Source organism: Myotis lucifugus, unplaced genomic scaffold, assembly GCF_000147115.1.
Source record: "Myotis lucifugus unplaced genomic scaffold, Myoluc2.0 scaffold_109, whole genome shotgun sequence".
In the NCBI taxonomy this organism is placed as follows: Eukaryota; Metazoa; Chordata; class Mammalia; order Chiroptera; family Vespertilionidae; genus Myotis; species Myotis lucifugus.
The window spans coordinates 4,068,558-4,087,535 of NW_005871157.1; the positions used below are offsets into that span (position 1 = coordinate 4,068,558).

Here is an 18,978-nt window from a genome sequence, read left to right on the forward strand (position 1 = left end):
AACCAAATAATAATTTTTTAAAAAAGCCAGCAATAACCCAAGAGGGGACTTGGGGTGAGCAGCTGGGGGTAAAGTTCCCCAGCTGGAACTTGCCCCCACTCTCCTGCTTGGTGGTTCTACCCAGTGTCTACTGGGGGTGGGGTGGTGGGATCAGAGTAGGTTCCGTGCTCAGGACGACCTGGCTGGAACCAGGGAACAGTTACCTGCGAGGGCTCTGTCCCCTCTACAGTTCACCTGTTGAAGCGTGAGGCCTGATGCCCCCTGACACAGCACCAAGCCACATCCACACCAGGGCTCCGGGGCCAAGCGGGTGGAGCAGGCCTAAGATATTCAAACTCAGAGCCTTTGCAGCCCAGAGGTTCCTCCTTAGTGGTCTGTAGACATATTTTATTTGACCTGCATAGAATTGAATAAATTTGAGCTAACATTGAAAAATTGGGAGATTTCACATTATCCAGATTTTTGTTTTCTGCCAAAAAATCTGCAGATCTGGCGTCCTGGGGCTGGTATCTCTCTCAATGCTCTGCAGAGCTGGGAGCAGTGGGCCTCAGGTCTCCACCGTGGTTGCTCACTAGATCCACGTGGGGAGTTTTTAGAAGTGTCATCCCCAGGGCCTGCCCCCAGAGAGTCTGGTTTAAGGAGACCCCCACACCCTGTGCACAAATTTCATGCACCAGGCCTCTAGTACAGCAGTTCTCAACCTGTGGGTCACGACCCCTTTGGGGGTCGAATGACCCTTTCGCAGGGGTTGCCTAAGACCATTGGAAAACACATATATAATTACATATTGTTTTTGTGATTAATCACTATGCTTTAATTATGTTCAATTTGTAACAATGAAATTGGGGGTCACACAACATGAGGAACTATATTAAAGAGTCGCAGCATTAGGAAGGTTGAGAACCACTGCTCTAGTAGTTTATAATACCACTAGAGAAGATTCTCAATTAAGAAGGTTCTCAGTTATCGTATTTCAAGGAAATCATAAAAAATATTAACAGGAAAATGACCCCAAGTAGCAGGCCTCATTAGTTTGAATTAGAACATGATTTCTTAGTCTTTATTTCTGGTTTACTTACCTTTGTTGCCCTAAGAAGAGAAACTACAGCAGGCAGATGATGGAACTGGTTAAAGGAACAAATATATGGGAATAAAGGGTTGAGGCAAGGATGGAGCAGCTGCATTGCCCCTTTGCAAAAGGCTGCAGCAGGAGAAGTCAGGCAAGAATAAGAAGATACCTGGGAAGACCTAAACGTAAAACTCAAACTGATAAGCTGAGCTCATTAAAATTAAAAACTTTCTCTAAAAATCAATGGAAAATGTCCTCAGGTGAGGATTAACAACAACAAAATAGAAGGTTCAACACAGCAAGAAAATATGACAATTATAAACATGTACACACCTAATGACAGACCACCAAATATATGAAGCAAAACCTGATGAAACTGAAGGGAGAAACAGACAGTTCTACAATAACTGTTGGAGACTTTAATACCCCACTCACAATAATGGACAGAATAACCAGACAGAAGAAAACAATGACAAGAAACACATTCTTCTCAAATGCACATGAAATGTTTCAGAACAGACCATATATTAGGATACAAATTAAGTCTCAATAGATTTTAAAAGACAGATATCATACAAAGTATCTTCTCTGACCACAGTGGGATGAAGTTAGAAGTCAGTAACAAAAGGAAACTGGAAAATTCACAAAACTTTAGAAATTAAACAATATACTTCTAACAAGAGAGAAGACTCAAATTACTAAAATCAGAAATGAAAGTAGGGACATCACTACTGATTCTACAGACAATAAAAAGGATTATAAGAGAGTACTGTGAAAAAATTATATGCCAAAAATGGATAACCTAGATGAAATTGATAAATTCCCAGAAACACAAAACCTACCAAAACTAAATCACAAAGAAATATATCATCTGAATAGACTTATGACTAGTAAAGAGAGTGAATCATCAATCAAAAATCTCCCAACAAAGGAAAGTCTGGACCTGATAGCTTTACTGGCAAATCACACATTTAAAGTACTAATACCAATCCTTCTCAAACGTCTCCAAAAAATTAAAGAGGAGGGAACACTGCCTACCTTATTCTATGAAACCAACATAAGGTTGACACCAAAGACAAAGAAAACTACATACTGATATCCTTTATGAGCACTGATGCAAAAATCTTTAACAAAATACTAGCAAACTGCCCTGACCGGTGTGGCTCAGTAGGTTGGGCATCATCCGGTGCACCAAAAGTTGCCACTTTGATTCCTAGTCAGAGCATATGCTGGGTTGAGGGCTTGATTCCCGGTAGGAGGCATGCAGGAGACAGCTAACCGATGTCTTGCTCTCACATCGATATTTCCCTCACTTTCCCTTCCTCTCTCTCTAAAAATCAATTTAAAAAATCATTTAAAAAATACTAATAGCCTTAGCCCGTTTGGCTCTGTGGTTGGAGCATTGATTCTCAGAAAAAAGGTTCCAGGTCTGATTCCAGTCAAGGGCACATACTTCATCAAAGGCTTAATCCCTGGCACTGGTCGGGGAGCACATGAGGAGGCAACCAATCAATGTGTCTTTATCACATCGATGTTTCTCTCTCTTTGTCTCTCCCCCTCCCTTCCACTCTCTTTAAAAATCAATGAAAAAAACATATCCTCAGGTAAGGATTAACAACAAAAAAATACTAATAAACTGAATTCAGCAGCATATTAAAAAGATTATACACCATTACAAAATAGGATTTATTCCTGGAATGCAAAAATAATTCAACATACAAAAATCAATCAATGTATATACCACATCAATAGGACAAAAGAAAACACCACATGATCATCTCAATGCAGAAAAAGTATCTGACAAAATTCAACACCATTTCATGATAAAAACACTCCACAAACGAGGAACAGAAGGAAACTACCTCCATATAATAAAATCCATATGTGAAAAGCCACAGTGAACATCATACTTGATGGCAAAAGACTGAAAACACTGCTCTAAGATCAGGAACAAGGCAAGGATTTCCACTTTCAACTCTTCTTTTCCACATAGTCCTGGAAGTTCTAGCCAGAGCATTTGGGGGGGAAGAAGAGTGGGGGAGAAGTGATCCAAGTTAAAAAAAAAAGAAGTAAAATTATTTCTATTCAGATGATATAATTTTATATGTAGAAAACTCTAAAGATCCCACACACAAAAACTCAGAATAAATGAATTCAACAAAGTAACAGGAGAGAAAAAGTCACCACACAAAAACCAGTTTCATTCCTATAAACAATTAACAATCTGAAAAGGAAATTATGAAAATAATTCTATTTCTAACAGTATCAAAAAGAATAAAATATTTAAGACATTAATTAACCAAGGAGGTAAAAGATTTGTACAATGAAACTACAAAATGCTGCTGAAAGAAATTAAAGATATAAAAGATGGGAACACATACCATGTTCCTGGAATGGAAGTCTAAATGTAAATATTATCCAAAGCAATCTACAGAGTCAATGCAATCCCTATTAAAATCCCAATGATGCTTTCACAGAAACAGAAAAACCCATCTTAAAATCATATGGAATCCCAAGGGACCCCAAAGAGCCAAAACAATCTTTTTTTTAATTTTTATTTTTTATTTTAGAGAGGAAAGGAGAGGGAGATAGAGATAGAAACATCAATGATGAGAATCACTGATCAGCTGCCTCCTGCACACCCCTATTGGGAATCAAGCCCGCAACTTGGGCATGTGTCCTTGACCAGAATCGAACCTGGGACGCTCTATTCCACTGAGACAAACCGGCTAGGGCCCAAAGCAATTTTGAAAAAGAACAAACTCATACTTCCTGATTTTAAAACGTATTACAAAGCTACAGTAATCAAAATTGTGTGGCATTGGGATAAAGACAGACATATAGACCAGGGGTCCTCAAACTTTTTAAACAGGGGGCCAGTTCACTGTCCCTCAGACCGTTGGAGGGCTGGACTATAGTTTAAAAAAAATATATGAACAAATTCCTATGCACACTGCACATATCTTATTTTGAAGTAAAAAAACAAAACAGGAACAAATACAATATTTGTATTTGCATGTGGCCCGTGGGCTGTAGTTTGAAGACCCCTGAATAGACCAATAGAATAGAAAAGAAAGCCCAGAAATAAATCCTTGCATATATGGTCAAATGATTTTTGACAAGGGTGTCAAGACAATTCAATGAGGAAAGCACAGTCTTTTCAACAAATGGTGCTGGGAAAACTGACTATCCACATGTAAAAAAATAAAGTTGAACACCTACCTAACAAGATATACAAAAATTAACTCCAAATGGACAAAAGACCTAAATGTAAGACCTAAAACAATAAAACTAGAAGAAAACATAGGACAAAACCTTTGTAACACTGGATTTGGCAATGATTTCTTAGAAATGACACCAAAGGCATAGATAACAAAAGAAAAAATATACAAATTGGATCTCATGAAAATGTAACAATTTTGTGTATAAAAAGATACTATGAAAAGAGCAAAACAGCAACTCACACAATGGGAGAAAATATTTGCAAATCATATATCTGGTGTGGGATTAATACCCAGAATATGTAGAGAATTCCTGAAACTCAACAATAAAAAAAACCAACCCAATTTAAAAAAGGGGCTGGGTGGATAGGAGCAAAGGGGAAGAAAATGGGGGACATCTGCATACTGTCAACAATAAAAATAATGGGTAAAGGGCTTAGATAGACATTTCTCCAAAGAAGATACACAAATGGCGAATAAGCACATGAAAAGATGCTCAACATCACTAATCATTAGGGAAATACAAATCAAAACTACAATGAGACACCACCTCACACCCGTTAGTATGATTACTATTAAAAAAACAGAGGCCAAGTATTGGTGAGGATGTAAAGAAATAGGAACCCTTATGTAATACTGTTAGGAATGTAAAATGGTAGTCACTGTGGAAAATAGTATGGTATTCCTCAAAATATTAAAAGTATAATTACCATATCATCAAGCAATTCTACTTCTGAGTAAACACCCAAAAGAATTGAAAGCAGGGTCTCAAAGAACTATCTGTATACCATGTCATAACAGCATTATTCACACTAGCTAAAATGTGGAAGCAACCCAAATGTCCATCGATGAATGAATGGACTAGCAAAATGTGGTATATACATGCAATGCAATATTATTCAGCATTAAAAAGGAAGGAAATCCTGGCATATGCTATGGATGAACTCTGAGGACATTATGCTAAGTGAGATAAGCTAGATGAAAAGACAACTATTATACAATTCCACTTATGAGATACTTAAAGTAGTAAAAATCATAAGGACAGAAAACAGAATGATGGTTGCCCGGGGCTAGGGATAGGGGAAGAATGAAGAGTTATTGTTTAATGGGTATAGCTTCAGTTTTACAAGATGAAAAGAGTTATTTTGGAGGTGGATGGTGGTGATGGTTACACAATAATGAGAATGTATTTAATACAACTGTACACTAAAAAATGGCTAAGATGGTAAATGTTATGTATATTTGACCACAAATAACAAAAGAAGATACCTATTAGGGTGCCAAGTCATGGAGAGTTATAGACCAAGGAAATTAATGTCCCTATTTTCTGTGATTTAGAAAACTCAGGCATATTTGAATGATTCTGTATTTTCAAATAATAATCTTCATTACAGTGAAGACCAATGTGATTGAGAGCAAAAGCCTATACTGAGGTTCCACTGTTATAAATTTGTTGTGTAAAATCAGTAAATAGTTTTGTCTTATTTATCATAGAGCTCTTTTGTGGTAGAGAAGGCAAAAGTGCCAAAACTCCAGGCAGGATTAAGGTATATTTCTTTTGAACAGGCTATCTTGAATTGTTAGAACGTGGCCCATGTATCACCATACTCTTCTCTAGCATCCATAGCAGATACCATGAATTCCTTTCCCACTGAGCTTGGCTGCCGCATCAGGATACTGATCAGAGTTAGCACATTAGATAAAACCTGTCATCCTTGGCAACTGAGGTGATTTATAAGCAAGGCCACTGTCACTCCTACCCTGACTCGCTATCTCTGGCACAGTACAAATGATTTCATTTGAATTACACCACATAACAGCTGTTCACCTACTGTCACATCCCGACTACTAGCAGACAGCAGGCCACTCTAACAAATTTCAGATCAGTAAGAAAGAACATATTATTCTAACTTACAGTTTCAAGGCTCTTCTGGAACTCCAGTAGTTTAGCTTTGGCTTCCTTATAATTCTTGAAGAACATACAGAGTTCATACATCTCCAACATCAGTAGTAATGGGGAATCCTTTGAAGAAGAGTTTGAAAGAAATTACAAAATCCTGCCCGGCTGGCATGGCTCAGTGGTTGAACCTGGACTTATGAACCAGGAGGTCACGGTTCGATTCCAGTCAAGGGCACATGCCCAGGTTTCAGGCTCGATCCCCAGTAGGGGATGTGCAAGAGGCAGCTGATCAATGACTCTCTATCATCACTGATGTTTCCATTCCTCTCTCCATCTCCCTTCCTCTCTCTAAAGTCAATAAAAACATATTTTTTTAAAAAAGACAAAATCCTGAACTTAATACTATTTTCTCATGAATAATGGCAATATAAGAGAAGGTTAAAGTAAAAGACAAATATTATTAATAGCAGCTTCATAGAATTAAATTACGTATGTTAAAAAGAAAGGCAGTTACATCTACTCAAAGGTCGGTCCATTTTCTGTCTATCCTATACTTGGTCCAACACACAAGAGCAGGACATAGTCCACTAGATGGTGCTAGGAAACCTTTACATACACTCCCTGATAATGGGCTCCAGTGCCCTGCCAACCTACTGCTTGCTGCCTGTGGCATCAATCCATACAGTTCCATCACTTCAGTGGGAGCTTTCCAGTCAGGCACAGGAGTCAGGGAATTAGAAAGTATGGATCTGAACTGTAAGTACTCTGCTCACTAAATTACTGTGAGATCCTGCGCATGTTACTTAAGTTCTGTAAGCCTTGGTTTATTACTCTGTAAAATGAGGATAAGACCACTTCATAATATCCTAACACAATATTACCTTTTGGGGGTTATTGTGTGAATTGACTAAAATAATGTATAGAAAGCACTCTGCTAAATAAATGGTAGTTCTATTATCATTATTTGTTATGGGCTACAAAATAGATTTAGGCCCGGCTGGTGTGGCTCAGTGGTTGAATGTTGACCCATGAAGCAAGAGGTCACAGTTTGATTCCCAGTCAGGGCACATGCCTGGATTGCAGGTTTATCCCCAGTAGGGGGCATGCAGGAAGCAGCAGATCAATGATTCTCTCTCATCATTGATATTTCTATCCCTCTCTTCCTTCCTCTCTCTGAAATCAATAAAAGCATATTTAAATAAATAAATAAATACCTTAAAGAAAAGCTGGAATCCTCTGATGAGAGTTTTGCTCTTCTGCCTTGTTAATAATGTTCTCCAGATGACTGAGAAGTCCTCAAGGTCCCATGTATGGCCCTCCAATGAGTCCTGAATGTGTCCCATTGCTTCAGCTGCAATACTGTCCTCCACAGAAGCGATGATCCAAACACAGAGACAAGAAATAGCACTGGCATCCTACCATTGAATAAAAATTTTTCAAAATAAAATAACAACTGGGCTTGGATTATCTGACAGAGGAAGTTTCCAGCAATGCTACAACTACAGATGGCTACTTCCTGTTCAGGAAAAATCACCTCACTAAATTGGTTAAAATGGCTTGAAAATCCTTCAAAGGTGAAATAAACTCTAATGAACAACCAAGGGACTTTTATAAGCCATCCTGTAGGGTATGGCAGGTGAAAAGGCCAAGAGACTGAGAGGATATATGTGAAAGTCAGGGAAGTACTAAGTATAAGAAAACACACAGAACTCCTGACCAAGGGACTGTCTGGAGTATCCTTCTTCCCTGCTCAGAGGCAGTGGTGGTCAGTCCACCAAAGCATCCTTCTCTGTGACTGCCAACCAGGAACCAAGGCTCTGACCACTTAAGCTATTATATGTCAAGGCACAAAGAAGTGCGCTGGATGGCCACGCTGGAGAAGCATAAAGAGTTGCAGTGACCTTGAAAACATGCTAGGCTCTAGCAGCTAGAGCCTCAATATCATCATTCCCCCCACACCCTCTGATTATCAGCCTTTCCTGTCCCTCCCCACTTCTTCTATTACTCTCTGGTTCCTTAATTTAGGCTTCTCATGATTCTCACCTGCAGACATGAGGCTAGGACACTAAGAATAGGGGCCTGTTGTTTCACTGCTTCAGCCAGGAGCCAGCACCAGGAGTTTGGCTCCTCTGAGCACCGGAGCAGAATTTCGAAGAAATCAGTTCTCTCTTCTTTGCTTTTCTGGAGTTCCTGGGGGGACTTGTTGCAGACTTGATCACTATCCATTCTGGAGTTGGACACTGAGGGCAAGTTCTCAAAAGCTAGCCTTAAGTGGTCTTGAAGGACAGGGCTGAAATACTGGAGAAGAGATTTCACCTGGAAAACACATTAGATGATTAAAACAGACAACCAAGTTATTTTTATTTCTCAATTATAGTTGACATTCAATATTATTTTATACTAGAGGCCCGGTGCATGAAATTCATGCACAGGTAGGGTCCCTAGACCTGGCCAGTGATCAGGGCCAATCTGTGGGGAGACCAGCAGGGTGATCGGGGGATGGGGAGCCCCCACTGGCACCTGCCTTGGCTGGCCTGGGGCCTGCGAGCTTGCAGGAAGCTCCTGCATTGAGCGTCTGCCCCCTGGTGGTCAGTGCACATCATAGCGACCGGTCATTCAGCCGGTTGTTCTGCCATTTGGTCGATTTCCATATTAGGCTTTTATTATATAGGATTAGTTTCAGTTGTACAGCATAGTGGTTAGACAATCATATACTTTATGAAGTGACCCCCCAATAAATAGTTCCCACCTGGCACCATACGTAGTTACTACAATATTATTTACTATATTCCCTAGGATATGCTTTACATCTCCATGACTATTTTGTAGCTACCAATCTGCACTTCTTAATCCTTTCACCTTTTTCACCCAGTTCCCAAACCCTACCCATCTGGCAACCCTCAGTTTGTTCTCTGTCTCTATGAGTCCATTTCTGTTTTATTTATTTTGTTCTTTAGTATCACATATAAGGGAAATCATATAGTATTTGTCTTTCTCTGTCTGATTTATTTCACTTAGCATAATTACCCCTTGGTCCATCCATGTTGTCTAAAATGGTAAGATATTCTTTTTATGGCTGAGTAATATTCCACTGTATATATGTGTCACATCTTTTTTTCTTAAAATATATTTTTATTGATATCAGAGAGGAAGGAAGAGGGAGAGAGAGATAGAAATCAATGATGAGAGAGAATCATTGATCAGCTGCCTCCTGTACACTCCACACTGGGGATCAAACCCACAACCTGGGCATGTGCCCTGACCAGGATTTGAACCGTGACCTCCTGGTTCTTAGGTTGATACTCAACCACTGAGGCACAACAACCGGGTGTGCCACATCCTTTTATTCAATTGTCTATTGATGGGATTGGATTGTTTCCATATCTTGGCTATTGTAAATAATGCTGCATTGAACAAAGGGGTGCATATATCTTTTTGAATTTTGTTTGAGATTTCTTAGGATAAATACCCAGAAGTGGAATTGTTGGTTCATAAGACAGTTCTATTTTTAATTTTTTGAGTAACCTCTATACTGTTTTCCGTAGGGGCCACACCAATTTGCAATGCCACCAACAATGCACAAGGCAGATAACCAAGTCTCAATTTCAGCTGGAGCTGAAAATCTTAGAAAAAAGCATAAGCAAAATTGTTCTTTCTCAACCTGAACCTTGTCAGAGGTGACCATATAATTATACAAAGTTGTTTGCTGCTTTTGAGTGAATTTCCATTTGCAATCTGGAGTCACAAAGTTCTTCCTTCATCTCTTTAGTAATAATAACTAGTCCTTTGTCTGAAGCCAACCCACTGAAATTTTAGTAAAAATAATAGTATCATATATTAAAAAAAAAAAAAAAAGCCTATGTGTTCACAACAGAAAGGACAATATTTTCACTCTACGAAGTGTTCCAATATCCTCTTGCATAACTAGCAACAATCAGTGGCTTACCTCATCTGGGTGGTAATTATGGAGCTGGCTGTGAATAATGAACTGTAACCAATCATTTGCTTTGGCACATTCTCTAAGGTAAGACGTGCTCAGTTTTATATTGTGGAGCCTGCAGAACTGTACCACCAATGCCCACTGGATGCTAGATTCGCTGTATAACCTGTAATTGGGGGTGGGAGTGGTAGAGAGAAAAACTTGTTAAAATACTGCTTTAGTTTTAAACTGAAAAATTAAATGAATTTAACTACAGTATATTCTCTAAAAAGCTTTTCAAGCTCAGCTGGTGTAGTTCAGTGGTTGAGTGTTGACCAATGAACCAGGAGGTCGAGGTTCAATTCCTGGTCAGGGTACATGCCCAGATTGTGGGCTTGATCCCCAGTAGGGGGCATGCAGGAGGTAGCTGATCAATGATTCTCTTTCATTGATGTTTCTATCTCCCTCTTCCTTCCTCTCTGAAATCAATAAAAACATATTTTAAAAAATAAAAGCTTTTCAAAAAATACCAAATATTTATTAGATTGTTTTGAAAGAAACAAAAAAGAACTGTTAACACACAATAGCTTTCTTAGCATGCTGGTACAATTCATTCCTTTTATCAACCAAGTATCTATCAAACTAGCTATGTACAATCTTTAGGAAAAGTGAGAGAACAGTCACTCAAGAAATCTTCTGAGTGCTTAATTATCTTTCATGACTCACTTCAGAGAATCAGAGCCCTGATAGGGGCCTGGACTTCCTCACTAAGGGGAGGATACCTGTTCCTGCTGAAAGTAGGAAGCTGTTGAGAACAGAATCAGTGATAGGTGTTTCAGGAGAATGGTAGGTACCCATGGTCTGGGGTGGCTGGGTCAGCCCCAGTGTATAGCACACAGGACGGATAGTAAGAACATACAGGGTGGGGCAAAAGTAGGTTTATAGTTGTTCATATGGAAAATAATACAATAAAATTCAAGGATAAACTGTTTCACACTCATAATTGTAAACCTGCTTCTGCCCCACTCTGTAAAAGGAGAGGAGCTTTTGTGGATAGATGATCACCTCAAATTCCAGTATCAACTGACATATCAGCAAGAAAACATTAACGATATCAGAGTCAAATTTTCTGATATCCACCCCACATGTTCTGAAATGATTTCAACATGTAAAATTGAATAGACTTCCTGACCAGTAGGGCAGTGGAGGGGGTAAAGCTCCTCTCCATCTCTTGGAAACTCCATCTCTTAAGAGGGAATCATGACAAGATTAAAAATGGTGGCAGAGTAGGAGGATGCTGCATGGACATGCTCCCAGGAACAAGCTGGAATTACAAGTGAAATACGGAAAGGCTTCCTGAATAATCAACGGAAAACTCACAGGAGAGAACCCTGATACCCAAAGACTGAAGATGGAGACCACATAGAGACTGGTAGGAGGGGTGGAGGTGTGAAAGGGCTGGCCGGACACCCACAGACGGCAACTGAAGTCCTGGAAAGTTATCTCAGCTGTGGGGGGAGCCACTGAGAGCTCTGGGATCTAATCCCAAAGCTGGGCTCCCCAGCAGAGAGCACCAAAATGAGGAGGGTACCCACATAACATCTGGCTGTGAAAAGCAGTGGGGTGCTGTCTGCCAGGGAGTGGCAGCTGAAAGTTCGGGCACCCTCTTAAAGGGCCAACACACAAAAATTCCCTGTGGAGCCACCCACCTTGTACTCTGACAGAGGGAGGGTGAAGTGGACTGGAGCTATGAGAACAGAACCCAGGACTGGGGTCTTGGGGGGTAGAGCTCAGAAGGCAGACACCCCAAGTTTCCTGGGCTGAGTCATTCCCTCACACAGCAGAGGACATCTTTCCCACACAGACATCTACCTTGCCTGGGGGGAAGACAGTCGACACATCCTATTGGAAAACACCTTGCCCTGAGTCTACTTAAGACAGTGGTCGGCAAACTCATTAGTCAACAGAGCCAAATATCAACAGTACAACGATTGAAATTTCTTTTGAGAGTTAAATTTTTTCAACTTAAACTATATAGGTAGGTACATTGTTATTAACTTACTTAGGGTACTCCTAAGCTGGCCTTTGCTAAAAACATCATCAAGCTGATTGAGGTACGTTCGCTGAGGTTGATCCCTTCCAATTCTCCCATCCACACTCAACTCGTGCATGAATTGCACGCGCCTCCCCCGCGCTGCGTATCCCACGGCCTGCTCTGTGTCTCCCGTCGCCTGACCAACCGACACCCCCCACTTCTTCAAACGCCACTCCTTCAAAATAGACTCGCCCAAGCCGAAAACTGACTTCTGCGCATGGGCCACGAAGTTTCAATTGCACTGTACGTGCACACCTGCACGTGGTATTTTGTGGAAGAGCCACACTCAAGGGGCCAAAGAGCCGCATGTGGCTCGCAAGCCACGGTTTGCCAACCACTGACTTAAGAGATTAAAAGTAACAATTAGCCCCCGGGCAGAAGCAACTGCCCCACCCTGTTGAAAAAACTCTCACCACACCTGAGGATGATTGCCTGGGGGCAATTCAAGTTGGAATCCTATTAGTCTGTAGACAGAGGCGGTTTCTAGAGGCTTTGAGTCTTTGCCTGATCCAATTAGTCAGAAACAGCCTTTAATACTGTCCTGCACTAGAGATTGAGAGGTGTAGAGGATCTACCTAATACATAGTCACAAACCCAAACAGACAACCAAAATGAGGAAACAAAGGAACCCCCAAATGAAAGCATTAGCGAATTCTCCAGAAGAGATAAATGAAGCAGAGACAAGAAATTTATCTGAAACAGAGTTCAGAGTAATGATGTTAAAAATGCTCAACAGTATGAAAAAAGATATAGTAACTATGAAAAAAGAACAGTCTGAGATAAAGAATGACATAACACAAATAAAGAACACACTGGAAGGAATACACAGCAGATTAGGGGAAGGGAGCGAGATTGATCAGTGATAGAGACAGAGTTGAAATTATCACTCAATTAGAGAACCAAAAAGGACAAACAATTAAAAAACAGGAGGACAGCTTAAGGGAGCTGTGGGACAATGTGGTGAAATGTAACAATATTAGAATAGTATGTGTGCCAGAAGAGGCAGAAAGAAAGGAATAGAAGAAGGTGTTTGAAGAAATAATGGTAAAAAACTTCCCTAACCTGGTAAAGGAAAAAGTCACACAAGTTCAGGAGGCACAGAGAACCCCAAACAAGAAGAATCCAAATAGACCCATGCCCAGATACATCATAATTAAAATGCCAAAAATTAAAGACAAAGAGAGAATCTTAAAGGCAGCAAGAGAAAAGAAAACTGTTACCTACAAACGAGTTCCCATAAGGCTGACACCTGATTTCTCATCAGAAACTCTATAGGCCAGAAGGGAATGGCATGAAGTACTCAAAGTAATGGAAAGCAAGGATCTGAGACCAAGATTACTATATCCAGCAAGGTTATCATTCAAAATAGACGGTCAAATAAAGAGCTTCCCCGACAAAAAAAAAGGCTAAAGGAGTTCATCACCACCAAGCCAGCATTACAAGAAATGCTAAAGGAATTGCTGTAAGGGATTGCTGAGAAGAAGAAAGAGAGAAACCTAGCCATACAGAATTAAAATGGCTATAAATAAGTACCCCTCAATGATAACCCTAAATGTAAATGGATTAAACGCCCCAGTCAAAAGGAGTAGGGTAGCTGAATAGATACAAAAACATGACCCAACTATATGCTGTCTACGAGAGACCCATCTCAAAACAAAAGGCACACAGAGGATGAAAGTGAAGGGATGGAAAAAATTTTTTCATGCAAATAGAAAAGAAAAAAAAAGCTGGAGTAGCAATATTCATATCCGACAAAATAGACTTTAAAAGCATCATGCTAAGCGAAATAAGTCAGTCAGAGAAAGATAAATATCATATATCATATGATCTCACTCATTTTTGGAATATAATGAACAACATAAACTGATGAACAAAAATAGAGACACGGGGGGGGGGGAATATTCTAGTATATAATATAAGCAATCCTGTTATTTGCAGATTTTTAATATTTCCTACTACTTTTGTGATATACTATGTTAGTACAGTTTTGGTAATATTATTATAATTAAAATCCTTTTATTCTTGAAATATTAATGTTTATTGCATGTAATATTATATGTAAGATCATTTTTCTTGAATTGTTTATTGCATTTAACATTGTCATATTTAAAATCGTTTTTCTTGAGATATTAATGTTTATTGCATGTAACATTATTATATTTAAGATCATTTTTCTTGAAATATTAAGGTTTACTGCATGTAACATTATATTTAAAATCATTTTTCTTGAAATAAAAAAAAAACTGAAAGAAAAAAAAAAGAGGGAATCATTATCTTCACCCTCCTTTTACTGATGGTAAGATGTGATTAAAACCAATATCCATTTACTGAGTATCTGCTGTATGTTGGAGAAATAAGAAGATAAGGTCTGGGGGGTTGGTGAAAACATCTGAGGTATTGGTGGAAAGACTAGGCAAACACACACTGAGACAATAAAACTTGCTGGAAAAGAGGCTGGGATTGCAACTCACAAACCTTTTTATTTCCTGTTGTTGAATACTGTTCCATATGGCTTCCTCTAAGAGAACAAGCAATTCTTCTGTGGTTGCTTTTTCACCCCCAGCCAGTTTAGACAGCTTTTCAGCTATAAGAAATACACACAACCAATTTGATCAAGAGAAAGTGTTAAGGAACTGGGCATTTCTGTTTGAAAAGTATAGTCCAGAGCCATTTCAGTATCCAATTAAAGGGCCCAACAAAGTGAGGCAAAGAACAAGCACTGAAGGAAAGGGATGAAACGGGAAGGTAACTGTTTCTTCCCCAACAACTCACAATTCAGTGCCTTAGACCTAATTCATCCAATGTCCTTTAAACAAACCAACCCACAGAAAGAAAGGTGCTGTACCTAGAGACTCTCTGATAAAGCTGTACTGAGCGTCTTCATTTGCACACTTGTAGCTCAGAATTATATTGGCCACTTTCATATCAACTCTGAGCCTGAGGCTGTCGAGCCCAAGCAATTCTAAGAAACAAACACAGGCAGCTCCTATTGAAGGTATGTGGAAGGAAGAGAGGCCTAAAACATAGGCTTCATTGCCTACTTGCTGGATCCTGAAAGAAAGCAAAATCACATCAGCACATGAAACTATCTCATCATCAGGAAAAACAGATCAGTGATACATGGAGTGTCAGACGAATGTGATTTTTGGCTTCCTCCCCATTCCCTTTTTGTGACCTTTGCTCACATTTATTTAGGTTCTGTAGGTTGGAGGAGTAGGAAGATAAGGTCTGGGGGATTGGTGAAAACACCTGAGGTACTGGAAGAAAGACTAGGCAAACACACATTGGGACAACAAAAGCTTGCTGAAAAAGAGGCTGGGATTGCAACTCACAAACCTTTTTATTTCCTGTTGTTGAATACTGTTCCATATGCCTTCCTCTAAGACAGTGGTTCTCAACCTTCTGGTCCTTTAAATACAGTTCCTCATGCTGTGACCCAACCATAAAATTATTTTCGTTACTACTTCATAACTGTAATGTTACTACTGTTATGAATCGTAATGTAAATATCTGATATGCAGGATGGTCTTAGGCGACCCCTGTGAAAGGGTCGTTCGACCCCCAAAGGGGTCGCGACCCACAGGTTGAGAACCGCTGCTCTAAGAGAACAAGCAATTCTTCTGTGGTTGCCTTTTTACCCCCCCCCCCCATTTCTTTATATTGGATGTTTCCAAAAAATGTATACACACTTTAACAGCTTATAACTCACTTGACTTTCACTCCTTTTCAGGTTTAACTGATTTGAAAAAATGGGTGGAGCCAGACTAAGCTTTGAACAAAGGAAATATATTGTAAAGTGCCACTAGATTTGTTTTATAGGGGTACATAAAAGATAAAGTTTATGGTATAAAATCTGCAACAGTCAATGAATTGAGGGTGCACAAATACCAAATGAAATGGTTCTTGATGTTTTCAATTCTGTTGCTTTGCGTTTTCAGCAGGGCCTGGACCAGATCAGGTATCAGTTTAAAAACAGGCATTGACCCCCCCAAATTATTCATTTATGTAGATTCTTTTACATTTTGAAAATGAACTGTATGCTAATAAGACTGACTTTATAATCATTTAAAGTACATATATATATTTTTTGAACGCCCCGTATTTTACCTTCTCCTAAAACACCTACTCAGTCTAAATTATTCTGCTTCCAATTTCATCTAGGGAACAGGGAGTAGAATTTCCAAAAGACTGCCAACTTGTGATCTTGTCAATTACATGTACACAAACTACCAAGAAAATTAATGCCACTTAAAGTTTGATGTCATAAAGCACATACATTTTAAAGGACTCATATGTACTTTTAAATGTATAGAAAATTTTTGAGGAAAGACACACAAGAATTTACTATGTAGAATGAGGCTAGAAGACTCAGGGACTTTTTAAAAAATTTATCTTTATTGTTGAAAGTATTACAGATGTCCTCCCCCCTCTTTTCCCCCCATTGACCCCCCTAGAGGGACTTCTATATTTCATTTTTCACCCTTCTGAGCTACTTGAATATTTTACCAATAAAATGCATTACTTTGTTAATTATAAAACAAACCAATAAAGCAAACCTAACAAAGATCTTAAATACAGAATTCACATCTCATTATAGAACTCTCTCTTTAGCATAATGGCTAACATTTGGCAAGCTCCTGGATCATTTTTTTAAAATATGATTTTAAAAGTTATTTAAAATCTTTTTTTGTTTCCCCCGAACCGGTGTGGCTCAGCAGTTGAGCGCCAGTCCAGGAACCAAGAGGCCACTGGTTCAATTCCCGGTCAGGGCACAGGCCCAGATTATGGGCTCGATCCCTGGTGGGGGCCTTGTAAGAGGTAAGCCAATCGATGATGTTCCTCTCTCATCGATGATTCTCTCTCTCTATCCCTCTCCTTTCCTCTATCTCTAAAAAAAATCAATTAAAAATATTAAAAAAAATATATATATATACACATATATATATATATAATATATATATACACACACATATATATATGCTTTTTATCTTTTTTTTTCTATTAACAAAAGTAACACACACTAAATGCCAAAAACTGAGGCTACACAGAAAAACACAAATGGAAAAAAAAAATCACCATCCAAATAGAATCACTGTTAACTCTTATACGTGTTTCCAGTACATTTTTTAAATGTACAGGTAAAATACACAGATATACCTTTTATTAACAGCATAAATTATACTTTACTCACAGCTGCTTGGGGGTCTTGCTCTTAGTTAATTCCTGGACCAGAAAAGTACCAAATGCAAATGATGGCCGTCCGTGATATAAATAATAAGCAAAATTCAGACGTTCCACTATAGCATATTTATTAACCAGATCAGGGCTAGAGAAATGTGGGAGATGACTCGATACATCTGGGGGAAAAGTGAAGTGATATTAATGCCCTACACCTCATCATGATTAACTGCAGATCTGTACATGGAAAACTTAAGTCTACAATGGTAAAAGAAAACCGGTTGCTATAATCACTTTGTACCATTATGTGTCACTTTGAACCACCAAAATGTAATAGTTTTATTTTAATGTGGAGAGATGGCCCTCATTTTACGCAAAAATGTGTATCTGAGAAGCTGCATGAAAACTTATAAATTGTGCTTTTCCCCCATGGAACTTACTTATAATTTTATATATTTTAATTCTATATCTAACTTCACAATAGCAATAACCTTTGGACTACAAAATCTCTGCCAAAGATCTGCAAAAACTTTTAATTCATTCATGAAGCTCATTATGCAATAAAATCTCTACCTAATATATTTATGTGTTCTCTATTCACCAAGGCCAGGTCACTGTACCATGCTAATAAATACCTTGAGAAGAACATATTTTTCTCCATATTAATACCCTCCTCTACTCTCCTTATCACTAGCTGTATTTTCTGATGTTGTATGCACAAAGCACCTTATTATTATCTACATGTTGGTACCATCTTTCCAGCAGAATGACTCAGTTTAAATTTCCAGCCCTAGTCAGTTTGGTTCAGTGGATAGAGCGTCGGCCTGCGGACTGAAGGGTCCCAGGTTTGATTCCGGCCAAGGGCACATGCCTGGGTTGTGGGCTCGATCCCCAGTAGGCGGCTTGCAGGAGGCAGCTGATCAATGATTCTCTCTCATCATTGATGTTTCCATCTCTCTCTATCCCTCTCCCTTCCTCTTTAAAATCAATAAAAAAAATATATAAAAAAAGATGAATCTTAAAAAATATAGTTCCTCTGTGCCCATGAAAATAAATAGCCAAGAAGTTTTTTTCTCTCTTTTCAGAGAAATTTAAAGTCAGAAGATACTTGGATGTGAGAAGTTAGTATGCAATAACCACTCCTGTCAAGCCCTAATATTTGTCTCTTAAACATTTATTATCTACTAGAGGCCTGATGGACGAAGATTCGTGCAAGAATGGGTCTTCCTGCCCTAGCCGGCTTGGCTCAGTGGATAGAGCGTCAGCCTGTGGATTGAAGGGTCCCAGGTTCGATTCTGGTGAAGGGCACATGCCTGGGTTGCGGTCTTGATCCCCAGTGGGGAGTATGCAGGAGGCAGCCGATCGATGATTCTCTCTCATCATTGATGTTTCTCTCTCTCTCTCTGTCTCCCTTCCTCTCTGAAATCAATAAAGAAATATATTTAAAAAAAAAAAAAGAAAGAAAGAAAAACAAAACAAAACAATGGGCCTTCCTTCCCCTGGCTGCCAGCACCGCCTTCGCTCTGGCCAGAGCCACCTTTCCACCTTCCCATGCTGCTCAGAGGCCCGGAGCGGCTGGGGCAATGTGGAACACCT

At 39.3% G+C, this 18,978-nt stretch overlaps 1 protein-coding gene across 1 annotated transcript in view; it reads right to left on the reverse strand.

The window, feature by feature from the left end:
- Nucleotides 1-18,978, reverse strand: part of SPG11 (SPG11, spatacsin vesicle trafficking associated) — a 91,110-nt gene that overhangs the window by 23,749 nt on the left and 48,383 nt on the right. Inside the window, 7 exon segments of the mRNA XM_023757599.1 lie at nucleotides 6,206-6,313; nucleotides 7,405-7,605; nucleotides 8,234-8,506; nucleotides 10,137-10,296; nucleotides 14,680-14,788; nucleotides 15,050-15,255; nucleotides 17,396-17,561. Of these exon segments, the coding sequence (XP_023613367.1) occupies nucleotides 6,206-6,313; nucleotides 7,405-7,605; nucleotides 8,234-8,506; nucleotides 10,137-10,296; nucleotides 14,680-14,788; nucleotides 15,050-15,255; nucleotides 17,396-17,561 (1,223 nt within the window).